The 26,173-nt window shown below is 32.5% G+C and overlaps 1 protein-coding gene across 1 annotated transcript in view; it reads left to right on the forward strand.

Annotated features, from left to right (window-relative positions):
• Positions 1–25,769, forward strand: part of LOC111415882 (Peroxidasin) — a 114,201-nt gene extending 88,432 nt beyond the window's left edge. Inside the window, exons 2-7 of the mRNA XM_023047762.2 lie at positions 8,141–8,356; positions 12,936–13,007; positions 17,861–18,090; positions 18,150–18,464; positions 18,517–18,804; positions 22,377–25,769. Of these exons, the coding sequence (XP_022903530.2) occupies positions 8,141–8,356; positions 12,936–13,007; positions 17,861–18,090; positions 18,150–18,464; positions 18,517–18,804; positions 22,377–25,300 (4,045 nt within the window). The 3' untranslated portion in view covers positions 25,301–25,769. The remainder of the gene's footprint in view (positions 1–8,140; positions 8,357–12,935; positions 13,008–17,860; positions 18,091–18,149; positions 18,465–18,516; positions 18,805–22,376) is intronic.
• Positions 25,770–26,173: the final 404 nt, after the last annotated feature.

A 26,173-nucleotide genomic window follows, 5' to 3' on the forward strand; every position in this document is an offset into this window, starting at 1 on the left:
AAAGCAAACGAAAGTAGGATCTAATCCATTCCTTCGTCCTACGTCAACACGAATGATTGTTGGTGTTGGGGATGTACGAGTACTATGGTCCTTAAGGAGTAGGGAGTTATCTTTGAGTGGTTTCGAGGCAACTCCATCGGCACTTATCGATTCACTGCGCGTATTGCATCTAGGACGTATCCAATCCACCTTCATACGCAATTGAATCAGGATCGGTTCAAACTAATAATGCAATTAAACTTATTTAAACAAATAGTTAAGAAATTATACAGAATGTGTTATTGCTGTAGTATATCTTAACACTTTGCGTTATTACATGTAATATAGTTCAAAATATCTAAATTAAACAAACAATGTAGAGACCATAATCAACAGCTGGTTCTATGCCGAGGCCATTAATAACAAACGTCCAAGTGTTGAGACACTAACCGCGCGACGGTTATTCATATTTCATAAACAAATTAAGATAACCTCAAAGATAAACGGGGCGAATATAGCGAGTTTTGAGGTCCAATTAGAATAGCGACGTATGAAAAGAGATTCGATGGTCCCGTTGAATGTTCAATTAGTTTTTTTTTCATTTTTGATTCGAATGACGTACTGCCAACGACGAACAAAGCTATCGGCCATCCGTCCAGCCGTTATTTCCTGAAACCAGAACATATGTATGTCGAACATGAATAACGGCCGCCACACGCCGTTTTATACTGTTACTATACAACGAATTCATATCGTTTTATGGCTCATTAAAATAACCGACCGTTTTCATGCATAAACAAACCTTTTTACAATCATAATAGATCTTTCTAAAAGAACTTTTTTTAATAAAAAAATTTACGATTCTTTTTTGATTTTCTTTTTTATTTCACCTATTCAGTTATAAAAGACAACAAGGAACAACAAAAATAAAATGTAGTAAACGTTTTATTGAATTGAAAGTTTACAAGTTGGGAAAGAAGCGGAAAGAAAAGAATAAGAACACAAAAAAAGGTAGTGGTGTCGCGAACGAGTTGAGTTCTTAAGTGCTATTTCGAGATTTGCACATTCCATCCTTGGGTTTGAACTCGTAAATTTAATCCCGGAAGACCTAGTAGAAAGAGTCGATGTGGGCCGTCGACCTCGTTAGTGTAGATCCTTAAAATTGCATCTTTGTACAATGCTCATTTCAAATACTTTGTTACAATTTGTAAAATCCAATTATACCCAAATCATTTCATGGAGTTTATTTAATAAGAATTATTTTTGAAATTGTACCGCACCCATTCACACAACCATTCCTTGATACTATATATCAATACGTCCATTATCCATTAGCACGGTAAATAAATTATTAGCGTCCTCGGAACACAACGCAACGTTCGTTCGAGCCCACTTCATCGTGAACATTTAATAAACGAAGCTCGTTGGGTTATTTCGAAAATAGATCGTTTATTTCGTGGACGGCGCGTTATTACGTGGATAAATCAAGTTTGTCGAGTGGAGGTCGGACGTTATTCTTTTGTGTATTATTGTGACATATGAACGTCGGCGTTACCCCGGAAACGGAGTAAGCTGGGATTTCCTGCGGCGCATCAAAGCTCCTCTTCGACGGACGCAGCTTTTCCCTGTCCGCAATTTCTCTTCCTCCTGAACCGAAGTATTTTCAAGGCGCCGGGAAAACCAAGTCAAGAGTTTTCTACTAAGAACGTATACGAAAGAAGTAGGTATGGATGTTCACCAAGTGAAGGTACTAGTATACAAAGGTTGGTTCATTTTTCCACGTCTGCACAATATTGGAATGGAGAAAATATTTTCTACGAACGAATAATCTTTTAAACTTGTCTTATGTATCTTGTAGTTGAAAAACGATAAATAACATTAATAAAATGTGTTTATTTCCCTGTAGTTTTAAATCCTTACAAGAAGTAAGATAAATATTTTATTATAGTATTTTCTTTTTATTTGTTAAAACTGTTTAATTTCGTTTTAATTTAAAGAGATGTTTATGCATAGCTTTTTGGATAAGTATTAATCTAAAATATTGCTAGCATTAACTTTTATATGTTTGGCAGTATTCACCAAAGAGTCAATAATGAAACAAACTAACTTGAATCATCATCTCAAATAAATTAGTATGAAATAATGTAACGTAGAGATTACTTTTCTTCTCAGCTTAAAAGTTAAATTACATTAGACAATCGATTTTTCATAGATTTTATTCAAATTCAATGATATAGACCTCCAATGGCTGGGCACAATAGGAAACAGCCTTTTTTATATAATATTCCGTAATTGTCTGGCCTAGAACTTGAGTGTCCCACGTAATCATCCTTCCAGATAACCTTCTTCATACTTTAGCATTAAAGATTTCAGGAATCAGAAATGTTTCCAGGCTGAATTAAACAATTTTATAACTCATCAAATGCAACCAAGAATAACTGGTCTCCTGTCGTAAAAAGTGAAATTTAGTTTGTTGGCATAGTTAAAAACACTAGTGAAAGATGAAGCCATAAAGTTTTTGGCAATGTTATGTTTTAGAAAATAACATCTGCTACTCTCATGACGTAAAAGGTTTTTTTGAAATAATGTGTATACTCATAACCAACAAGAGTGGCTCTTTTTTTTATAAATAGCTCTTCAATGACGCGTTTCGCACAGATTATTAAGATCACAATGCCATGAAAGACTTTCTCTGGCGTTGAAATACAATGAATATAAGTGGACGGTTATCGGAGATTTTAAAATTATCGGATTTTTTATGGGATTCTCAAGGAGGGTATTCAAAGTATTCATATATGCTTGTCCGATAATAGAGTTGAGAATGATCATTACAATACAAAAAAGTAGATTTGGTAAAACTTGGCTTAACAATTTGCATCATACACTGAATGCGAGGATTTCAATTTCTACAAAGCTTCTTTCCAAAACTTGCTTTGTCAAATTTAAGAATTAACTTTATACCCCTCCGATTGAACATTTGTTACAAAAGTCAATTTTTGAATGATAACAACATTAAATGAATGAAGAGGTTTCTAATGCTTACTTTTCAGATTCGTTGCATTCTAATAGTGACAGTTCTACTTATTTACATATCCGTTAAGATGAAAATGAGGTTCATCTGAAAACAAGATGTTGATAAACGTTGAACATGATTAATATCGTGGGGTTTTAATTCTTACACCAATTGGATTTTATAGGCGAGCAGTTTTATGTTTTTGTGCAAAATTCGAAGTAACGAAATTCTTCACCTTCGAATGAAAGGAACGTTTAGCGTATCATATATGTGACGAAAGAAACGCTCCATACTGACTGTATTCCCTACAGCTCTGGCAACGTCGCTCGCTTCGCTTCTCTCTGGATGGACCATCGCTATGCTTTTATACAGGTTTGTTTGTCTCAGACATATATAGTAATCGTCGACCCTCTCCTATCCCGTTTACCCAATATTTGTAAACTCTGGCATGTGTATATTTACGAGCGTACATTTACAATCAGTAAAACTATTTATCAATTAGTTTTAGCAAAATTTAACCCTTTCTAATCCAGTTTTAATTAAAAATATTATAAACAAAAGCAAATCAAAATGCCGAAACTGTTTACAAACATCGGTGTATATCAATAGGACAGCTTTTAACGAGCCATGGTCTATCCAGAGAGAAGTGAAGCGAGCGACGTTGCCAGATCGTTGGACATACCCTTCAAATTTGTTGCGTTGGCGCTGTAAGCTAATAAGATATAAAGTTTCTTTTGAGACACTCTGTATTAACCATTACAAGTAGAACAGATAACCTTTTTTCTGATAGGTGGTCGAGATTCTTTTATCAGTTTATATATAGTGGATTCCAGGTACATCGTATAAATCATAGAATAAAAGTTCATAAATTGAATCGATGTATAAATTTCTTTATTAAATCAGTGCTTTTTTTCCGAATCTAATGATTCTTCTTCTTTGGCACGACTAAAATTTAAGAAAAAACAACAGGAAATGACATATAAGTATTACATAAAGAATTGGAGTTAAAATTATAAAATATATAATAAAGGTAATTTACCGTCAAAAATTAGGTTGTCTGATGGAATTGAACATTCAAAACCGTTTGTAAAACATTTAATTCTTAATAAAATCACAACGCGACAATCTTACGAAGAAAACAGGTATCACATCGAAGATTAAAACACGATAGAATAAGAAAAGTGGAGTGCAATTGAGCATGTGCGGGGGTTACAGGTTTTTAAATTGATATTATTCATCGGGAAAATGTGTGAAAAGGCAGTTATTTTTATTTTTACAGGAAATTCAAAAAATGTCTATTGTTATTGGTATCAACGAAATCGTTCATTAGTATGTTCTTTTTGTTATTAATGTTAATGTGTAACTCTTCATAAAGGTCCATCTCTCTCGATTTTTTAAGGATCTTCAGCAGTTTTATGTTTTCTGCAGGAATGTTATGTGACGTTTCTTTTTTATGTTTAAAGACAGCTGAGTTTTCTTTAGAGGAGTGTACTTTGAAACGGGTTAAGATGTTCCTACCGGTTTGCCCTATGTATATTTTTGGGCAGTCTGAACAGTTGATTTGATATATACCGCTGAGTTCTTCATGTTTAGGTTTTTGTTTGTTATTCATAAGCAGTTTACTAATCTTAAAACCAGAGGAGAAAGCTGTAGTAATGTTAAATTTTAGTAGGTTTCTTTTTAGTTTTTGCTCAAGTAGTGGATGGAAAGGGATACCTATATGTTTAGTCTTTGTCTTAAAGTGCACTGATTTAATAAAGAAATTTATACATCGATTCAACTTATGAACTTTTATTCTATTCTTTTATCAGCCTATATGCTACCCTCTTTTTTATTTTTCTACATTTATTCATTTTCCAAATAAAATAAAATACGAACTTGAAGTTATTAGTTTTTCAGAAACTTTCTGGATTTGAAAATATTTTTTCAAAAAATCATATTTAAACTAAAATGTTGCTTTTCTTAGTATATGGTAAATACGTACTTGTGATACTTAACAAGAATAAGAATGTGAGATTCTTATATTATTTTATTTTGAATGTTTTGAATATTTTAAACTTTTGTTTGAGAATGTCGGTTTACCCTAAGGTATGGAAATGTGGTCTGGTAATTCCTGTTCCTGAAACTAAACCAATTAACTCTTACTGTAGGTATTACAGGTATTTGATATAAAATTCTGCTTAACTGGAGTAAAATTTGTACAGTTTTTTTCGATTCTTTAAGTAAACGATTTTAAAAGGTCATATTTAGGTTCAAATCATAAGATATGTCGTCAAAGCATGCACAAAAATATATAAAACACAAATAAACGATATATTTTGATAAATGTGTGCTCAATTTGCAGAGACATATACGAACTATGAACATATAACATTAAACTCACCGGATAAATAAGTTTGCGCATGTAATAATTGCCGCGATTAGTGATTTACAATGCACTAACGTACAATACAACGATGGTGGTTTAATATTTCTGTGGCTACCAAAGTAGGAAAATAATTTTGAGTTGGTGGTCCACATTACAAACCATTGCGTCAGTTAGGTGAAAATTTAATTATATTTAACCTATTACCATCCTACAAGTTTCGTCTAAAGTATTACAGAAGTTTATAGCGGAGCAATTAAGATCCTTTTGGGATACTTATAATATACTATCTGACAAACAAAAATGATAACTTTTGATAGCAAACAAAAATGAGATAACAAACAGATGCTGAACATTTGATATCTTGAATCACCACCACCTTTTCATTTTATTGGATATTTTTATATTTGTTGATGTGTATTTGTTTCATAGAACGCATGCGGTTAAAGTATCATTGTATTCTGAATCTACTAAATTGATTGCTGGTGTTCTGCATTGATCTTTGGTGAAGATCTTTGGTTCTATCATATTTACAATATATACCAGCAATTTATTCTCAAGATCTAAGCGATCGAAAACTTGTAATACAATAAGAAAGGATTTAAGTCACTTATGTGTGGAGATTAAAAGACATATTCTTGTGATCAACCCTCACAAAACGCAATGTATTTTATTTACTAAAAAGGGTAGTTTTCTTATTAATAAAGATATTAATATTAGCATGCTTGGATCCTAGTATTATCATCAGAGGATCAGTTTGGTTTTGGTGATTATGGTTTCTAAAGAAATCTCTAATGCAATAAGATGTTTTTATCGCATGGACTCCTTTGTCACTCCTCTTGTGTGTCTTCGTTTTATGATGTCCACAACATTCTGTGTTCATTTTCTTACCAGGTTGCTCGTTGTTAAATTTCATTCCCGGATCTGTGAGATTTTTTTTTGTTATAACAGTTTTACGATCTTTCCATGTTTGTTGACCTTATAGGACGCAAGTGAAATCTATGGCACTTTTGCCTTTATTTTTGCCTCTTTTTTTCTCTCTTGTGTCATTGTTTTTTATCAACTCCTTACAACATTATTCTTTTAATGTTTTCTTCATTGTACATTGGTGTTAAATTAAAAAAAAAGGTTACTTATGTTGAATAATTCTGTAACTTAATGAAAACTTTAAAATGAATTGAAACTCGACGGATTTTTTCCTTAAAACACCCTTTAAAACCTGTAAATAAAAAAAAATCTTATTTAGTTAATTTAAAGAATATTTTATTCTTTAAAAGATTTAATATTATTATATAATCTGAAATATGTAGAAATTATCCTTTAAACCTTATTCTTGTCGTAATAAATTTCAACCGGTTTAAGATTATATTTGGAAGTAAATAACTTTAAAATTGTTGGGAGTCATAACATACCGTAATGCAACTAGTTGGCAGTAACCCAACATAATGTAGTTTACATCCATTCATGTTTATCGCTGAATTCATAATCGGTATTTAAAAGATTCACATTTAAAATTTTTTAACAATAATTTTTCGTTGAAAATGCTGGAGTTAAACCGTCGCGAACGTTTTGTTCGTCGTCCTTACATAAATTTTACAGGCCAATTTGTCTTCCATAAGGTTTCCAGTTACTCCCGAATATAATGCTGGGCTCCTTTTAAGTTTGCTTAAATTATGGTCCCGCGAAGACTAAAAGAGTTAAGCCGAGCAGAGCCCCACCGACGGTGAAATATTGTCCGTCCAATTACGGACGCCTCGCAGCTTTTCCGTTATCCTCCTGTTCTTGCAACGAGAGACAAAGCACTGTGCAATTTACACGGCTAGAAGTGCATCAAAACTTTTGTTATTAAAACAAAAACTTTTCGGCTTTACTTTCGAATCGATTTCCAGTTTTTTTTGGCTTGGAATGGAGGTTTTTATTTTAGTTATTTTTATCAATTTATTATATTAAAAAAATAAATGAACATGTCATAAACAATCCAGATCCCATTGTTTTACAAATCGATTTAAACGTATTTAATAATTTTAATTTATTTTGTATTTAAAATTATTTCAAATCCACCCGGATATAAAGAATACATTGCTATATAAACGTGTTTGAACTGTATTATTAAAAATAAATAGTAACGAACAGATTTTTAATTTTAATAATTTTTTTTTGTAAGCGTTATCAAAATAGTGTTGAGATATTTCAAAATAATTTTCGTTGAAAATTGTTGATATAGAACTTTATGTACATTTAAAGTAAAGTTTGATCATAAAAACTATAAAAGTAGTTATAATTTAATCATGAAGTAATAATTTATCATGAAGATATAAAACACTATTAGCATTATCGTTGGTGAAGTGCGCGCAAACTTTTCCAGGGTATCCACAAATCATAGTTTTGGCGAAGCGATAAAGCGATCACAGTAAATCTCAACGCAAAATGGTCATTTTTCTCTAATTTTCCAATGAGCCTTTCGCCTTCGTCGGAAGTTGCCGCGAACTCCAGCAAGAAATCTACTTTCAAACTCGCGTAATAAATCCCAATAAACAGTAATAAATTTGTCGGCGTCCGTACGGGTGACGATAAATCGGGTACCGCGGAAAATATCCCCATCCGGTATAAATCTCGGTAACAACCTTTAAAGTTCGCTTTACAATAACTTGCGGGTGTTTTATTTTCCTTTAGGGAAAGGATACGAGAAAGGTGCCGCAGAAACGTCTCCGAACAGATAGCTTTCAAGATATCTTTCATCTGAAACCAAAGTATTCTGACTTACGTTTTTTTTCTCTTTGCAGGGATTTGAGATTTAACAAGATCCGTGACATCAAACCAGGAACTTTTAAGGGCTTGAAGAATGTTCGTTCTCTACTATTGAACAACAACTTGCTTACTCATCTTAAAAGTGGAGCATTTTCAGGATTGAATCAAGTCACACATTTGTATTTGTACAAGAATCGAATACAAGAAATCGATGGTGATGTTTTTCAGAATATGCCCAAATTGGAATTTTTGTAAGTAAAATAATACATCAATTATAAAAATAAAATCGAATTATAACTTTTTAAACTATTTTAATTACGGGAAATTTCAACCCATATCAAATTTAGACTGTTTGTCATTTACAACTACTGCGTGTTTCATTGTTTGAATTGAAATTTGTTCCATCGAATATAACAATGTATAATCGCGAGTATTTTATCTCCATTAAATTATATTTGGTAATAATTTCACCTATTCTAAATATTTTAATTCATTTTTTTTCTGAATATTGATTAATTGCTGTAAATATTTTTTGTATAACTGAAACTGATTCTTTTTGAGGTTTTCACTGTTCTCGTGTAATTAATATTGAATTTACATTTACAAACAACCTTCTACGACGTCAGCTCTCTTTGAACTGTTTTGTGCGTGTATTAAAAGAAGGAAAACTATGGAAACGATACTTTGTATGGCTTCCGTTAAATTACTCAGTTGAAGCCGAAGTAAATGCCGAATGATTGTTCGCATGTTATTAGCAACTTCCAATTACAACTTTATAAACGTACAAGAAATACGTATCACTAATTTTATCCATCTGCAACCGAAACCATGGAATTTGTATTTAAGGATTATTTATCGTCATTAAAGCAGAAAGAAATAAAAATGAGTAGCTTGAATAATAAAAATATCACAAGGACCAATACCAGTAACACTTTCATTTATTTACTAACTCCGGTGGTTACTTGTAATAGTAGGATGTCGAAAGTAAAAAGCAAAATGAGTAGAGATATAATAAAAAGCCAATATTCAGGATCGTAGCTACTATACATAGATAATGTTAGGTTTTAAAAGCTTTGTACATAAAAAGGAATGTCATGGATACGCCAATAGAACATCAATAACCATACATAACTAAGCACTAAATTTTATGAACAAGTTGTACGATGCCCGAAGAAAAAACACTCATCAATAAACCACGAAGAATATGATGGCCTCATTTTTTTTAAGTTCAAAATAGAAGTTATCAACCGCAAATCTATTAGAAAATGCGTAAAATAGGAAATGAGCTATATCAGCTATACCAGTTGGGCTGGCACAAACATTGTTTAATTTTACACTGAAACATGCCGTACGAAGAATGAAAATTAGAAGATCGAATCTACTGATAAATAAATCAGTACAGCTAGTGGGCTATGCGGACGACATTAACATCTCAAGCCGCACAAGAAACCTACAAACAAATGAAGGACATGGTGAAGCCAGTGAGGCTAAGAACAAATCTATAGAAAACACTGATACAGACTAGGTCGAGCAGAGTCGTAGGTGATGACATGAAGGATGATATCACGGTGGTTATATCTTCGAATGGACCAGGCGAGGGATGGCAGCCAGGCTGGGAAAATATAAAGAAGAATCATATCTAAGAATATACATAAGAACATAAAGTTCGGGATCTAAAAAACAATTTTAAGGCCTGTAATTACATATGTATGGCTGTGAGACGTTGAAGCTGACTCAGAATCTAGTGAACAGCATAAATATCTTCGAGAAGAATAACCTAAGAAGTATTGTAGGCCCCATATATGAGAATTATGTAGGAAGGACAAGATATAGCCAGGAACTATACAGCGACCACAAGAAACAGAAGTCAACATGAAAGAGTCCATTTCTAAATGAAAACAAATAATGGAAGAGCAAAAATTAAATTGGTAGGCAATGTGGTTGATATTAGCAGTCCATATAAAATGGTTGAAGAAAACAGCTGAAAAGTAAGTCCATAGAGATCAACGACGGAATTCTAATGAAAATAATGCCATGGACAATCCGATCGCAAGAATTGAAGAGCTTTGCTTATGGAACACTTTCTACAACTAGTGAAGCAGTGGTAGATAGAAAAAAGAGAAAAAGTGCACTCAAATGCAAATACTTACCAAATTGAAGTTATAATAATATGTTGGTAGATTGACAAAGAAAATGAGCCTAGGTCGAAGGATTGCTGAGGTCACTAATACCGAAATATGAGAGAATGAATAATAAGAGGCTGGAGTCCTAGGTTTCATAAATATAGAGTTCAGATAGTGACCTCAGGAAATAATAGCTTAAGGAGAAGGGTTGTATGTTTGGTAAAGAAGCAGTAAACATGAGGGTATGGTTTAAATAGAAGAACTCTGCGAAGAGCTAAATGACGACATTCGGAGCAATGCTGACCTAATTGTTATGAACAGCTTAAGACTGAGAATTTAAGCTCTAATGTTTTTGTTGAAAATTGGATTTTTTGTTTACTTTCGTAATAGCTATCATAGTGTTAGTATTATTTTCGAGCTCCTCACTACTTGTAGATAAGATGCATTTAATAAAAGTTATCCCAAACCCGGTTCGAAGTGTGTTTTTAATTGGTGTCCAAGCGACAGAGTAACAAAGCGGTGATAACAATCCCAAAATCGGAGAAAAGTACAATGCACCAGACTGCAATTGTTATTTGCAGGTTAAAACATACCTAAAAGAAAAGACAATTGTTACTTTATTACACCAACTTAGATGGAAACCTGAGAAAAATTCCTCTTCTATATAATATATTCGTACATGATCTTCCAGTAATGGTTGTGAAATCCAATGCAAAAGTATTCCAACTTCCAGATGATTCAGAAACAATGGCCAAGATGTGGTAACTTAGCACCAATACTTGATAAAACAAAATATAGAAGTACTAAAGTTTGACACAGAAAGGGTGAAGAATATCTCCGTGAATATGCCAAAACAGCTAGAAGCAAAGAAGGAAATTACACACCTAGTACTCAAATATCACTACAAAGTACTGATATGTTATGGAAAGTTTAACGCCGATAAACCAGTCACGAAGAAGCTAAATATTGTCAAAATAAACTATATTTTATCATGAAGAGATAGTCGCCGCTTCCAATAACAACAAAGATAAGCATAACAAAATTCATAATAACGTCAGAATTAACATGTGGAGTAGAAAATCTGTGTGAAATGTTGGATGAAATAAAGTTCAATTTAGGGGAAAGCTTCAAACGGAATGGAGATCCGTACATGACAAAAATGGTATGGAAATGGAAAAAGGAGTTTTTTTCATAGAGGCCAGCTAGGGTGATCCTAGCTACTACCTAAAAAATAGTCATCCCACGACAGAGAATCTGGTTACATACTATTAATCCCCACTAGCTAGCTGAGTATATCCACCGCAGTGTAATTTATAAATTCAAAAACTGATTACTCAGCAACAAATGTATGACTAATCCCTAAATTCAGGTATTTTGGGATAATTAGCAAAATAGTTATGTACACCAGATTTTTAGCTCAAGAAAGTATTAAACTGTCTAGAATTTATTGATTGTTAGTATAATTGTAACTGAATTTTTTTGGCGTTCCATACGATATCGTCATAAGATATAATAAAGTGAAGGTAGTACTAGTTGTGGAAAATTGGAAATCTGCTTAGTGTAGAACTTCTTAATAATGAATGTGCTAGGAGTAACTGGAAATACGTTTAAAGTGTGCTTTAAAAAAACAAAGTTTTGCACAACTCGATGCAAAGACTAAAACTGCTACATCTATTGCCAGATAGATTATATTCGTCGTAGAAATTTGTAATAACTTAATACTAATGATAACTCCAGCATCAATAATTCGGTTTCAAGAGGACATCAGTCCTAATTCTCTAAACAAATATTTTTATGCCGAATTGGGGATATTCTAGAAAGAATTCTGATATCTATGTAATCTATATCGCAAAATTATCGGAAAAGGGCATCAAAAGAAATTCTAACTCCACAGTTATATATGATGAGGAATTCATATGTGAAGGATTTATTTGGTGCAATTGATGTCAGAATATTATATCAGCGTTGAATGTTTAGAAATTTCCATAGCGATTGCTTTGTAAATGATCACACAAAATATATACAACATATTAAGCAGGAAAAGCTACTGATATTGGGTATGATATCTTTGACGTTATCAACCACAATGAACAAATAAGTTTCATATTTGTATTGGTGCATTTTATTACTGTATTTTATTTACGTTTTTTAATGAATCATATTTTTTGAATGACTAGATTTAATGATCATTTCTTTAAAACATGTTTTTGTTTGCGTTGATATTTTCAACCAAATATTCTTTAAACCCATATTCTAAATTAGAAATCGATAATTTAACATTTTTTGTAACTAAAATTAATTCTAAAATTCATAATTTATTCAATATACTTTCTAAAGTTCCTCAAAGTTCTTAAATTCAACAAAGTATAACATAGTTGCTACATCTTTTGCCGTCATATAATAAAAGCATCCAGTTTCAATACGCTTCATTGCACCGTACTTAAAGGGTAATATTACGTTGCTGACGAACAATTTTAGTATCAGAATAGCTTGTACCGCTAATGCGTGCCTAATTAAGTCGAAGTGAAATAATACCGCGGTCCTAATTGCCAATTTAGTTACGTTATAGCGTAGTTATTACTCCCATTGAACGACTGATGGTCATAATGTAATTGCTACATTAGCGAGAAAATTTATTTTTGTTACGTCTACATAAAAGTTAAAAGCACTAATAACGTTGCGCCGTTAACATCTTTTTTATTTTCAGATATTTACATTATAACGACCTTCGGGAAATTAAAACAGGAACGTTTTCAAATATACCCAACTTAGAACGACTGTAAGTATTATTTTTTTTTGTTTTAAGAAGAATGCATTTGTCAAATAAATCTAGTATTTGTTTATCAAATTAGAATTTATTTTTGAAAAATGATCCCATAGAAAGCTTTTCAACGCAAACATACGCACCACTCTGAATTCACTTCATGCGAACACGATTTTTTAATTTCGTGCGGCTTGTCGAAATCCCACACTTCATTTAACACACAATTCAACCGTAAATTATAAAATTGTAAGCTGATAATGGTAAGCTGGAATAATAAAGTAAATTTGAGTATTACTTTATGTTGGTTTAAACAAAAAAAGAACTTTAAATGAAGCTTTAAATCAAAATTATTTCATTATTCCGCATGTTGTAAAAGCGGATACGATTTTTTATGTAAATGAGTAAAGATAAGCTAAAGCGAGCTGCCATGGACATGGATTTTTTCAAGAATTTTCATTTTAAGCGACAGCTGTTGTTGGTCTGTTATAAAAGAGAAAAAGCCGGAAATGTTTTGAACACCAGCTTTATTATTATTTTTTTAAATCTCTTTTTAAAAGAAGCGACTTAAATTTTCCAGCAAAGCATCTGCTTAAAATAATATTGTACTACATAGAATACACACTCGACATAAATTGAATATACCATCGATGTACTGAAAGCCTTTGAAGCTCTCGACGATAGATGCAAAATCATAAAGGAGAAGGGAACGGATCGAAGCCAATTTACCTAGAAAACCGCTCTTCCGATTTATATTTTACTCCCAATATATTCAATTCTGCCGCCGGCTTTTATGTATAGGATTGAACGGCTACCGAACCAATAGGAGAGAAGAATAAATAAAAATGCAAAAGGCAACCAGAGGAATCTTTTGGTGTGCGAAATTAATATTTGCTCTCGTGCGTTTGCCGCTTCCATTCCATATCTAATGGTGCCTCGTACAATTCCAAAACTGTTTTACTGCCAACTCAGCTCACTTTATGGCTAATGAAAAGGGACCCTATTACCCACAGGAGCTTCTACGTATAATGACTATAGAGTTTTTGATCAAATTTAATTACCATAAATGCAAATTTGTTAATAACATCTATTTTGGTTTCATTCTCAATTTACTTTAACTATGTTAAGCTATAATTAAATTCAAACTAACGTATTGAAATTTAGAGGAGGAAACTTAAATCTGCTTAAATAAACTTTTCTGACATACATATTTATTTGGCGAAAAATTTAAATTGTAAAAATTACACAAACATTATTTTAGTAATACAAACTCAAAATAATCACTTAAAAGATACTCCTAGAAAATGTTTAAATAGAATGTGTATTGTAGAATATTGTATTTAAACGCAAATAAATCATTCTCTTTGGGTTCATATAAATTGGCTTTGTTCATATTATCAATCAGTTTTTATTAATTCTAAAGTCTTTATTTAGTGTATCTAAAGATAGTGGCAGTCAACAGTTTATTTCTCTGGTTCGTTTTCATTAAATTTATCGTTGAAAAAATCTTTTCTTGATTGACATAGGCAAACAGATCGCAATAAAAACAAAACCTGAAAGTGAACTGTTATCGACGTACCATTTACTTTTTTTCATTGACTTGTTGCCGAAATGTTTGAATTTCGTCTAGAAACGTTTCCATATTATCGCTATTTCATAGTTCTCCGTATGGAGTACTATTCATTCTACCGTATGGCTATTCGGTATCGACATGTTATAAATCAGTCAGTATGAAGTGAGAGTGAGAAACCCTTTTTTACCATTTATGGATATAGAAAATTTGAACTCCAATATATTATTGATCAGAGAAAATCGTTGTAAAATTTCACTGCAATTTTTTTATATAAAACAGTAAACACCGTACTCTAAAGAAATTCATCAATAAACAACTTCACGTATAGTTTTAGCAACATTGGCACCAAAATACATTTTTTTGTTATATTTTCCATCATGAAAAAATCATTTTCTGAATCTTCACTGCTACTATATGAAGCACTACCAGGAATATATTATCTTCCAACTTCCTTTCTCTTCTTCTTTTTGATCTAATGTCGTCTTCGTCCATATTTTTTCTAAGACATTTACTTTTAATTTTATAGTTTTATGTAAAGTTGTGACTTTCGAAGCATTTTTTCGTGCTCAGAGTCGAAACGTGTAACAACAAAAAGCAAAAGCATATATAATAACTTTGATTGAACTATATTTATGGAGTTTAAAGCTTTTAATGGGAATTAATTTGCAAACATTTATTTATTTAGAATTTATAAATGGCTGTTCATGGTTATTCTCATCAATTAATTGTGGACATATTGTTATGTAAATTTAACGTGGATTACTCCTTGTTATAAATTTAGAAACGCTTGTATTTCATAATTACTCCTTTACTGATGGGAAATGTCTAGAACTTGTTGACATGCGAAATGTAGGTAAAGATCAAAGCTGTCAGGCGTTACACAGAGATATGTTCATGAAAGGCTTAGCTTCTAGAAACTGGAAACTACATTGTAATTTAATTACTTTTAAGTGATATTTAGGAAATGAAAAAAGAATAATATGTTTTAAAATTCAAGAAAGTTTAAATAACTGGAAAACTTAAACAATATCTCGTCCAAATTTTATAAAAGAAATTGCAAGTTTTGCAATATTTCCACAACGATGATGGATTAGCAGAAAGATATTCGATTTATTTTCTTCTGTTATAGACGCAAATATTTACAGATATCTGTATTTAGCTTACTAAACAATAAATTTTTTATTTTAACGATTACTGGTAACAAATATTGAATTTAGCACGAAAAATGTTGAGGTATATTTAGAAATTGAATGATTAATCGGTAAACCCATTAGATTATAAGAAAAATATTTATAAAATGAAGATCTGTACATAAAAGCAGTATATTTCGTCATGCTTAAGCAACTCGTCCTATATAAATAGCAAAATAAGAATAATTATTTTAAAGTCTTTAAACTTACCTTGTGATCACCATAAAAATCAAGCCACCACACTATCGGAGTTTCTACTTTATCAAGTGTCTACTACAACAAAGCTGTTGTAAAGTTAGGGAAGTAGGCCAATATGCGTTCTACAAAGCATTGACTTAGAAAATTTGGCAAATCAACAGTGATTATTAATCTTACAAAGCAGCTCTTATAAGTAAGCATTTATATTGTCGGAATTTCAATCGCAAACTTCCTCAATAGATCACCTAGCAAGAGTCCTTATTCATTAGAGGGTATTTCCAAAGAATACCTGACCTGACATATACATGCCGGTTATTGTTTAAAAACAATTATTATGATCTCTCTATGTGTACAGCTATAAATAAGTTCAACGGGATTTATCTTGAGCATATTAGGAGTCATAAAAATACTGTTGGTCACTAATACGTGAAACACACTAAACAACACTAAAATCCCACGTTAATTAAACTATTCCAACCTATCGCAAAGAAATAAATCTTGTCTGCCTATAAACCAATTTAAGGCAACAAGCAAGTCCTATACAGATACAACTAAAATGAACATGACAAAACATATACAATCTATTGGTACTTCTAAATAATATTGACACATCATTCTGCTTACTCAAGAAAGAAATAAAAGAAGTAGGCACAACAATTGCAAAACTCTATAACTTCTACATTCCTGAAAATAATACAGAATCTATGATAATCTCATCATCTATGATAAAAACAAGATCTACCTCAGGACTACCAATCAAGAAAACGTCAGGCTATAATCTAACTCCAAACATAATCACCAACCTAAACGCAGTCATCTCCTGGAAATTATTAAAAATAAGGAACTAAAGTATCAGTAAATAAGGTGTAATTATCTGAATTGAACTTGCTTATTAAGTAGCTCTCTATATTATTTTATTACTTTTAGATTTCACTTAAAACTAATTAAAATTAAACCTAAGTTACAATAATTGCACTGATGATTTCAAATTCTACAAATTGAATCTTTCATGAATATAACTTTGTGTAACCCCGAAAGCTTTGATCTTTACCTACATTTCGCATGTCAACAAGATTTAAACATTTCACATCGGTAAAGGAGTAATTACGAAATACAAGCATTTCTAAATTAATAACAAGGAGTGGTCCATGTTAAATTTTCACATCAAGTTTTTACTGAATATAGTAAAAATAAATGAACAGAAACAAACAAAGATTTTAAATCCTTAATTTTTATTGTGCAACAACCATAATAAACTCTATAATTATATTTTTTGAAATCAATGCTTATTGTATTGTAATAAAATTGAATTTAGGATTAAAAATCATAGAAATTACATAATTTAATCTCTCTTTTGTGTTTTCACATATGCATAAAAGAGCAATACGAGATTTTTTATGTTCTCAACAATACTCGTAAACCAAAATTTAAATAAAATTGACATAAATCTTTGATGTTGATATGATAACGTACATTTAAATACATATATTTGCTTACTACAGAGTTGCAAAATAATGAACCAACTCAACACAAATTCTGTACGTTTAATGAAATATTTACTTAAATCACTTTGGGTTTGTTTGCTTCCACCTTTGTGTAACGGTATACGCTTGTGGAAACGATCTACAAACTCAAAATGCATTCCTATTTCCCAAACTATAAACGCTAGATTGTAACAATAATACACACATTGTCATAGAATGTGATGGTCAAACACATTGCAAACTGAAGCTAATTATAATCGAGTTCGATATGAAAATGGTAGGAATTGATTAAAACGTGCTTTTCCAATTTCCCAACTGGCACCAATTTATGTGGCAAACTTTATTTAGTTTCCATAAATTTATTTATGATAACGGCAGTTCTCAATCAAACTAAATCATCTACACGTTTTTCTTTTTTTATTGCAGATTCTTATATAAAAATAAAATATCGCGAGTTTCAGCGGGTGCGTTTTCAAATCTTCCACGACTTCAAAGACTCCGTCTTGATGCAAACTCACTAATATGCGATTGCAAATTGGCATGGCTTGCAAGGATGTTAAAAGATGCTCCGTTGCAAGTTACCGCGAATTGCAGAACTCCAACGGAGATGAGTGGTAAAGCCTTGAAGACGATGGAAATGAAGGATTTTCATTGCAGTAAGTGAAAGTCTTCGTTTATAACGCAATAATTTCGGATTCATTACTGATTTTTATAGAGTCTCCTGAAATTATGGAAGAACCTCAAGATTTAGAAATAAAAATAGGCGGAACCGCAATTTTTAAATGTCACGTTGAAGGTGATCCATCACCATCGGTTACATGGATGCATAACGAGTTAGAACTTGACATGCATGACGAACGTCATAAAATACTGGGAGACGGGAGTTTAATGATTAGGGATTCTAAAGATGATGATAATGGATTTTATGAGTGTGTAGCAAAGAATCCTCAAGGATTTATTAGGTCAAGATCGGCGAGGATGGTTGTTTTTAAACCTGAAAATATTAAAAATTTTGAAGCTCAAAATACAGGTATATTTTTAAATATTTTTTGATTTTATTTTATTTATTATTTTTTTTTTAGTTTCAGATGCCTTTGAGAAACCTGTTTTTATCGAAACACCAAATAGTGTAACAACATCTGAAGGTGAAAAAGAAATCAAATTTACTTGCAAAGCAGGGGGTTCCCCACAACCTTTTATATCATGGTCAAAATCGGGAATCGCGATTGCTCCTTCACAACATTACATCATTGATTCTAACGGAAATTTAATTATAAAACAAGTTCAAAGAAATGACTTTGGAACTTATCGTTGCGATGCCACTAATATTCATGGTAGAATTACTGCAACAGCAGATTTAGTAATCAATGGTAAGTTCAAAAATTTACTTCAAATTAATTTTTAATTGCTTCTATAGTCTGAAAGCAGTAATAATGAAGCGGACGCTAATTTTAAGTCTATTAGGTTTTGTTATCAGAATGCTTTTTGTAATAAGATTGCAACTCTATAGCTATTAATATCTACAGATCACTTTACAGCACAATATGATATATTGAACTAAAATATTAGTATTTGTGTTTATAGAAATATCCAGACAAATTTTTATTGTGGACTATTTATTTACTACATAAATCTTTTGGAATTAAATTTTGAGATAATTTTATGAATCTCAATCTTGAGATCTTCATTGATATTGAAGTGACCAACAAATACTTCAATAATCAAATTATGAGTTTCAACAATGTAGTGCTCTTAAGGAAATCTGTTTGTTCATTGTAAATGTTAGACTTCATAACTCCAATGAAGTAAAAATTGTTGAAGTTAGGAGAAATATCACGCGGTAAAATAAAAACAATAACTAGGTTGTTTTGTTTATGATCATCAGACCAGTACTGTATCTGTTCATGATTAACTACTCTGGGTATACAATTCACCGGGTATCATAACACGCTATTATTTGAAGTCTTAGTGCAGAAAGTTGTCAAGTTCAAGAGCTCATATTTTCCAAACTGCACATGACTTTGTGAATCACATTGAATAATGTATAAATGTTTGTTCGTTTTAATTAACCGATCCTCTAATTGTAACATAATTCAATAAACTTAAGACAGCTGCTTATCCGAGTGTCCAATGTTGAATACTCTTATAAGGGGAAGACTCCATTTCATCTTTCACATTGATTTTGGATCATCGAAATCATGCTATATAAATAATCCCACACATAGCTCTATGGGGTTCGTATTCAGTAGTCAAATATCTTAAAACCATGCCAAATCGTTTAACTGGTCACATCCACAAATGTTATATTTTGCCTCCTTTATAAATTAATAGATTAATCATTTCCAAACATCCATATCCTTTTCTTTGTGCATTTTTGCAAATGCAATTTATTTCTTTCTATTAATGTCGTTAATGTATCGATTCTTTTCCTATACTTACATATCGTAAAGCTCTTCTCAGAGTTTCTGCACTTACAGGATTATTATCTTGATTTTAATGATTTGCTGCTATTTTAGGGCCATTTGCCCAAGAGTTTGCGTTAAGTTCCTTTCTAAAGCTTTGTTCTTCTCGGAGAGTTTGAAGGAACTTGAAGAATTTGAAGGAACCGTACATGGGACATTTTCAATATTTCGTCTATACGTAAACCCTTACCTGAATTATGTACTCAATACTAGTAGCTCATTCGTAAAAGGTTTTAGCTATTTCTCTTAATTTTATGAAAATTTTCCTAACTTCTACACTTGCTTCAGGCATCAGGACAGGCATCATGTTTATGTGGTAAACGGGGTACAATAACTACTAGGAAGGTTGAATTAAGTTAGCTGCATTGAATTATTGCAATGCAACGATTTTGAAACTGTAAATCTTTTCATAAATGCATCTAGCCACTATCATCTATACCCCAATTCCCAAGGGCTCGAGAGCCGTAACACTCAATGTCCACTATTTAATCCCAGCCTCGAAAGAACTGGTTTCTGAGCTTTGCTTCATCTTCTTCTTTTTCACGGTGTTGGGTCTCTGATCTGTAGTCATACTTCGGCGATACTTTTCCCTTTTTTTATGCCGCTTCCTATATTATTTCTTCCAACTCATTTCATTTTGAACATTTTCTTTGGTATTCTTTCCTGACCCCTTCAAACTAGATGGCCATACCATTTCATGTGTTTCTTTTCTATCTCCTCTACTAGAGAGCTCTTAAGCGTAGTTCTTCTATATCTGCTTTTGTTTTGTACTGTATTTTCTCTGGTTTTTCCTACTATTTTTCACAAAGTCTTCATCTCTGTTGCTTCTATTTTTGATTTGTATCTATCTAACATTGTCTAAGTTTCCGACCCGTTGGTGAATGTGAGTATATTTTGCTTTAGTGTTTAGTTATTTCTTATCTACCAGGATATTGTTTATCTAATAATAAACTTCATTTGCTTTTGCTATTCTATTGCGTGCGATATCTATATTCTGTAGCACGACTTTTTTTAGTAATTGTCCTTCTATTCGTACATCTATGCTTTCTCTTCTCTCCTCTTTTGTGTTGTGTAGAATCTTCCTTGTGTTCCTGTTTATTATCATTCCCTTGTCTTGTAGACAAGTTTTCTATATTTGGACGTTTCTTTGATCTACATTGCCTAACATTAGTACAATGTCGTTTGGGTATACTAGATCTGGCGTGCAGAACGGAGTTAGATTGTGGATTTTTCTTTGTGAATTGGCACAATTACGATCTCCTCCCAATCTTGGGGTTTCAATAATCTAGGCCTGCTGGAATATTTTATCCAGCCACTGCTGTACTGTCTACACCAGTTGTGGTTGTATGTAACTTCGCTTGCCATTTTTCCATTTCGGGTTTCCTTTAAAGCTTCTCCTACTTCTTACACCTTCACCTCCTTTTCCCCCAGGTCTCTATCCGTAGATCACTATCTTGCTACGCAGTAGTCTCTCCATTTTGGTTGTTATATTTCGTGTTTCTTTACATTGGCCCCATTCATCTTCTTGACTACGTTCCAGAACTGTTGCTAGTTTTCCCTATGATTAGTTAAGTATATGAACATATAAAAATTATCTATTACTAAGCCAATTCAAGCTTTCAAATACGTCTTATCATCCTCTAATAGCCTCTCTCTTTCTCTATAACCATCCATTGTGCACTCCTGAACGAAGACCTCTTACATATGTTTCCATGTTTCGTTGTTCTGGACCATCTCAAACCATCTGCTTTTCACAATTCTCTTTGTTCTGTCGTCTATCCATCTTCTAGGGGATTTACCCGTACTGCGCGTTGTTCTTGCGTGTCAACCTCACTGTTCTTTATTACCACTTTAGCTCCACTACTCGTGTTACTATGACTGTGATACCACTTCTCCATCGGATATCTTCATTTCTGATTCTATCTCTTAAGTTGATACTAAACATAGCTCGCTTTTCTGCTCTTTTATAATATTCTTTTTCCTTTATAGTTTTTAGGAAACCTTCCACGCCTCTCTATTTTCCAGTCCACGAGATTATTCGTACCACATCAATTGCTGCAATATTCGCTCTCTCCGAGCTTATTTTTGTATTGTCTATCTGGATCCTAAATTTATGAGAGGCATCTCCATGTATATCATATTGTCTGTTAACAGTTTGCAACTATAACTTTTTTTATAAAAGTCGCATTTTATAACTCTAACTTCTTAGCAGACTCCGAACCTTAAACGAACATTCCAATCTTTCTAGTTCCTTTTCTAATTATTATATCATATTTATATTATGTATTATAGCATATACAACTTTTACATTTTGTAATTGCATATCGATGTGTCTCCTTTTCTACCAATAACTTTCTTTCCTTGCTAGCGTATCATATATCGATGCACTTTTACAAATATTGATAGTCCATCATTTTCATTTTAATATTAAAATGTTGATTTTCTACCAATACTAATTTAAGTTATTCCTCTCGTTTCAGCACCTCCAGTTTTTACAGCTTACCCGGAAAGTATGAATGTTCTGTTGGGATCAACAGCAAGATTTGAATGTAGCGCAGTAGGAACACCACCGCCAGAAATAATTTGGTACAAACACGATATAGAAGTACTCAGCGATGGAAGGATTAATATCAGTGAAGATGGAAGTCGTTTAGAAATAAATAACATAATAGAATCTGATGAAGCTATATACGTTTGCGAGGCAAGAAACGATTTGGGTAATCGAGATGTTAGCGCGAAATTAACAATAAAGGGTAATATAAATCGTACCCCAAAATTCGTTTATAAACCATACGATATGGAAGCTGTAGTTGGAAGTACAATTGAAATCCCGTGTAAAGCTGAGGGACATCCAACTCCTGGAGTTCAATGGAGAAAGGATGGTTCTACTTTACCGATAACAGGGCGATATAAAACATCTGTAAGCGGAAATTTATATATTTATAACGTAGCTGGAGAAGATCAAGGTAGATACGAATGTTCCGCGAATAACGATCACGGAACTATTTCCGCTTCTGGTTATATTACAATTAAAGACGACCCTCATCCTGCTGGGATTAACATCGGGGATAGATATGTTAAAGTAGCCTTCTTGGAAGCGAAATCAGAAGTAGATGGTGCTATAAATAGAACCATAAATAATTTGTTTCATAGTCATAAAGCACACGGTTCCGCTGATTTATTTAGATTAATTCGGTATCCAAACGCGCCAGCTAGAGAATTAGCGCGAGCAGCTGAGGTTTATGAACGAACTTTAGTGAATATACGAAAACATATCGAACAAGGCATGGTAATGAACAATACGAAAGAATTTAATTATCGCGATGTTTTGTCAACCGAACACTTAGATTTAATTGCTCAATTGTCCGGTTGTATGACTCATCGTTTAAAAAGAAACTGCACCGACATGTGTTTCCATTCAAAATATCGTAACATCGATGGTACTTGTAATAACCTTCAAAATCCTTTGTGGGGCGCCTCTTTAACACCATTTAGAAGAATTTTAAAACCGATTTACGAAAATGGTTTTAGTACCCCAGTTGGGTGGAACAAAGAAACGAAATATTACGGTTTTCCAAAACCAAGTTCTAGATTAATTTCAACGACGCTGATTTCAACGAAAAAAATAACCCCGGATACGGAAATAACGCACATGGTGATGCAATGGGGACAATTTCTCGATCACGATTTAGATCATGCAATTCCATCGGTTAGTTCTGAAAGTTGGGATGGAATTGATTGTAAAAAATCTTGCGATTACGCAGCTCCTTGTTACCCTATTGATGTCCCACCAGGTGATCCAAGAATTCAAAATCGAAGATGTATCGATTTTGTTCGATCCTCATCGATTTGTGGTTCCGGGATGACGTCGGTTTTCTTTGATGCAATTCAACCGAGAGAACAAATAAATCAACTAACATCTTTTATCGATGCGTCCCAAGTTTACGGGTTCTCGGATGAATTAGCGAGGGATTTAAGAGATTTAACAACTGAATTAGGGTTGTTACGAGTTGGTCCAACTTTTCCCGGTCGAAAACCTCTCCTTCCTTACGCTAGCACTCAAGGAATGGATTGTCGAAGAAATGTAAGTGAAAGTAATGTGAATTGTTTCTTAGCCGGTGATATACGCGCGAATGAACAAGTTGGATTAATCGCTATGCATACAGTTTGGATGCGAGAACATAACAGATTAGCCAAAGAATTAAGGAGATTAAATCCTCATTGGGAAAGCGATTTAATTTATCAAGAAGCAAGAAAAATCGTTGGTGCCGCTATGCAACACATAACTTATAACGATTGGTTACCATTCATTGTTGGTAAACAAGGAATGGAAATTTTAGGCGAATACAAAGGATATAACCCAAAAACCCATCCATCAATTGCAAACGTTTTTGCAACGGCAGCGTTAAGATTTGGTCACACTTTAATAAATCCAATATTACACAGATTAAACGAAACTTTCCAACCAATTCATGAAGGTCACCTTCCGTTACACAAAGCTTTCTTTTCACCTTGGCGCGTCGTCGATGAAGGAGGAGTTGATCCTTTATTAAGAGGTTTATACTCGATTCCGGCTAAATTGAAAAAATCCGATCAAAATTTAAATACCGAATTAACTGAGCAACTTTTTAAATCAGCTCACGCGGTTGCTTTGGATTTAGCGGCTATAAATATACATAGATCACGAGATCACGCAATTCCGGGTTACATTGACTTTAGAAAGTTTTGTAACATGACTGATGTTGATAATTTCGATGATCTAAAGAACGAAATAACCGATCCTAATGTTAGAAAAAAATTACAAGAACTTTACGGACATCCTGGGAATATAGATGTTTGGGTTGGTGGTGTTTTGGAAGATCAAGCACCTGGTGCGAAAGTTGGGCCATTATTTAGATGCTTATTAATAGAACAGTTTCGAAGATTACGTGATGGCGATCGATTTTATTACGAAAATCCGTCTACTTTTAAACCGGAGCAATTAACTCAAATTAAACAATATTCTTTAGCACGCGTTTTATGCGACACTGGCGATAATATAACAAAAATTACTCATAATGTCTTTATTCTCCCTGGAAAACAAGGTGGATACGTTGATTGTAACGAAATAAATAAAGTTGATTTAAGAATGTGGTCAGAATGTTGCAGCGATTGCAGATATTCAGGTCAATTGAATACGATAAGTAGATTAAATGCGCGAAATCGTCGACATCTTAACGATGATATAAGTTTTCCAACTGATAAATTCTTAATGAGTAACAACACCACCTTTTTGGATTACGATGAAAACATCCATTTAAAACAGAGGATTGTAAAACTTGAAAAAACAGTTCAAAATATGCAAAATACCATCAGAAAAATGAATAAGATTATTAAAAAATTGGAAAGAGATGAACTCTTCTAGAAATAACTTGTTAGTTACCAGATGTCTAGTGATTACTTCATTTTTTAATGTAATTACTATAAAAGAAGTTATTTATTTTTGCCAGTCACCCAAGAAATAATATACCCTTATACCTTAAATGTATAAGCAATCAAACTGTTAACTTATTGGTGTATTTTCGGAATAACGTTTCCGTTGTTGTAGTTCCACACATTAAACTGCCCTTAAAATAAAAACTACTTAATTTTTATATTTCTTTCTGCATGTGATACGCTTCAAGAAGCATATGTGTCAAAAAATGTGGTATTTTCTTAACGTTTAATTAAAACTCCCAAACTCGGCTGTTTTTTAACTCATCAGTTAAAAAAAACACTTATCTATTGTATAAATTTACTTAATAACTGTAAAGGTTGATATATCAATTTCGTGCCATTTTTGTAATTAACCCCACTTGACTAATAATAAAGTTAATAAATGGATAAAATATAAATATGTTTGATTATTTTTATAGTCCTATTTAAAAAAAAAGGTCTCAAAACTCAAGGTTAAACAGATACCGACCGAGAGGCTGATCTGTTTTGGTAAAAAAAGAAAAAAACTCCATGTCTCTTAGTTATGTGATAATAAACATATCTTAAATGTTAAAATCATTCCCGTATGATCTTTAGATACTGCGGTCAGAAATGTGTGCAATTTAATAGTGATTTTTCGAACATGTCTGAAATTACATTAGTTAAACAGTAAATTGCAAGAAAATATCTATATGTATGCTCTGAAAACCCTGATATTGGAAGAAACAGTCCAGAATAATTCTGAACTGCTAAAAGAATTTTGAAATTGCATAGACATAACTATAATATTAGCTCTTTCCTAGCTTATTTTTGTATTGTCTAT

This window comes from Onthophagus taurus, chromosome 1 (genome assembly GCF_036711975.1).
Source record: "Onthophagus taurus isolate NC chromosome 1, IU_Otau_3.0, whole genome shotgun sequence".
NCBI lineage: Eukaryota > Metazoa > Arthropoda > Insecta > Coleoptera > Scarabaeidae > Onthophagus > Onthophagus taurus.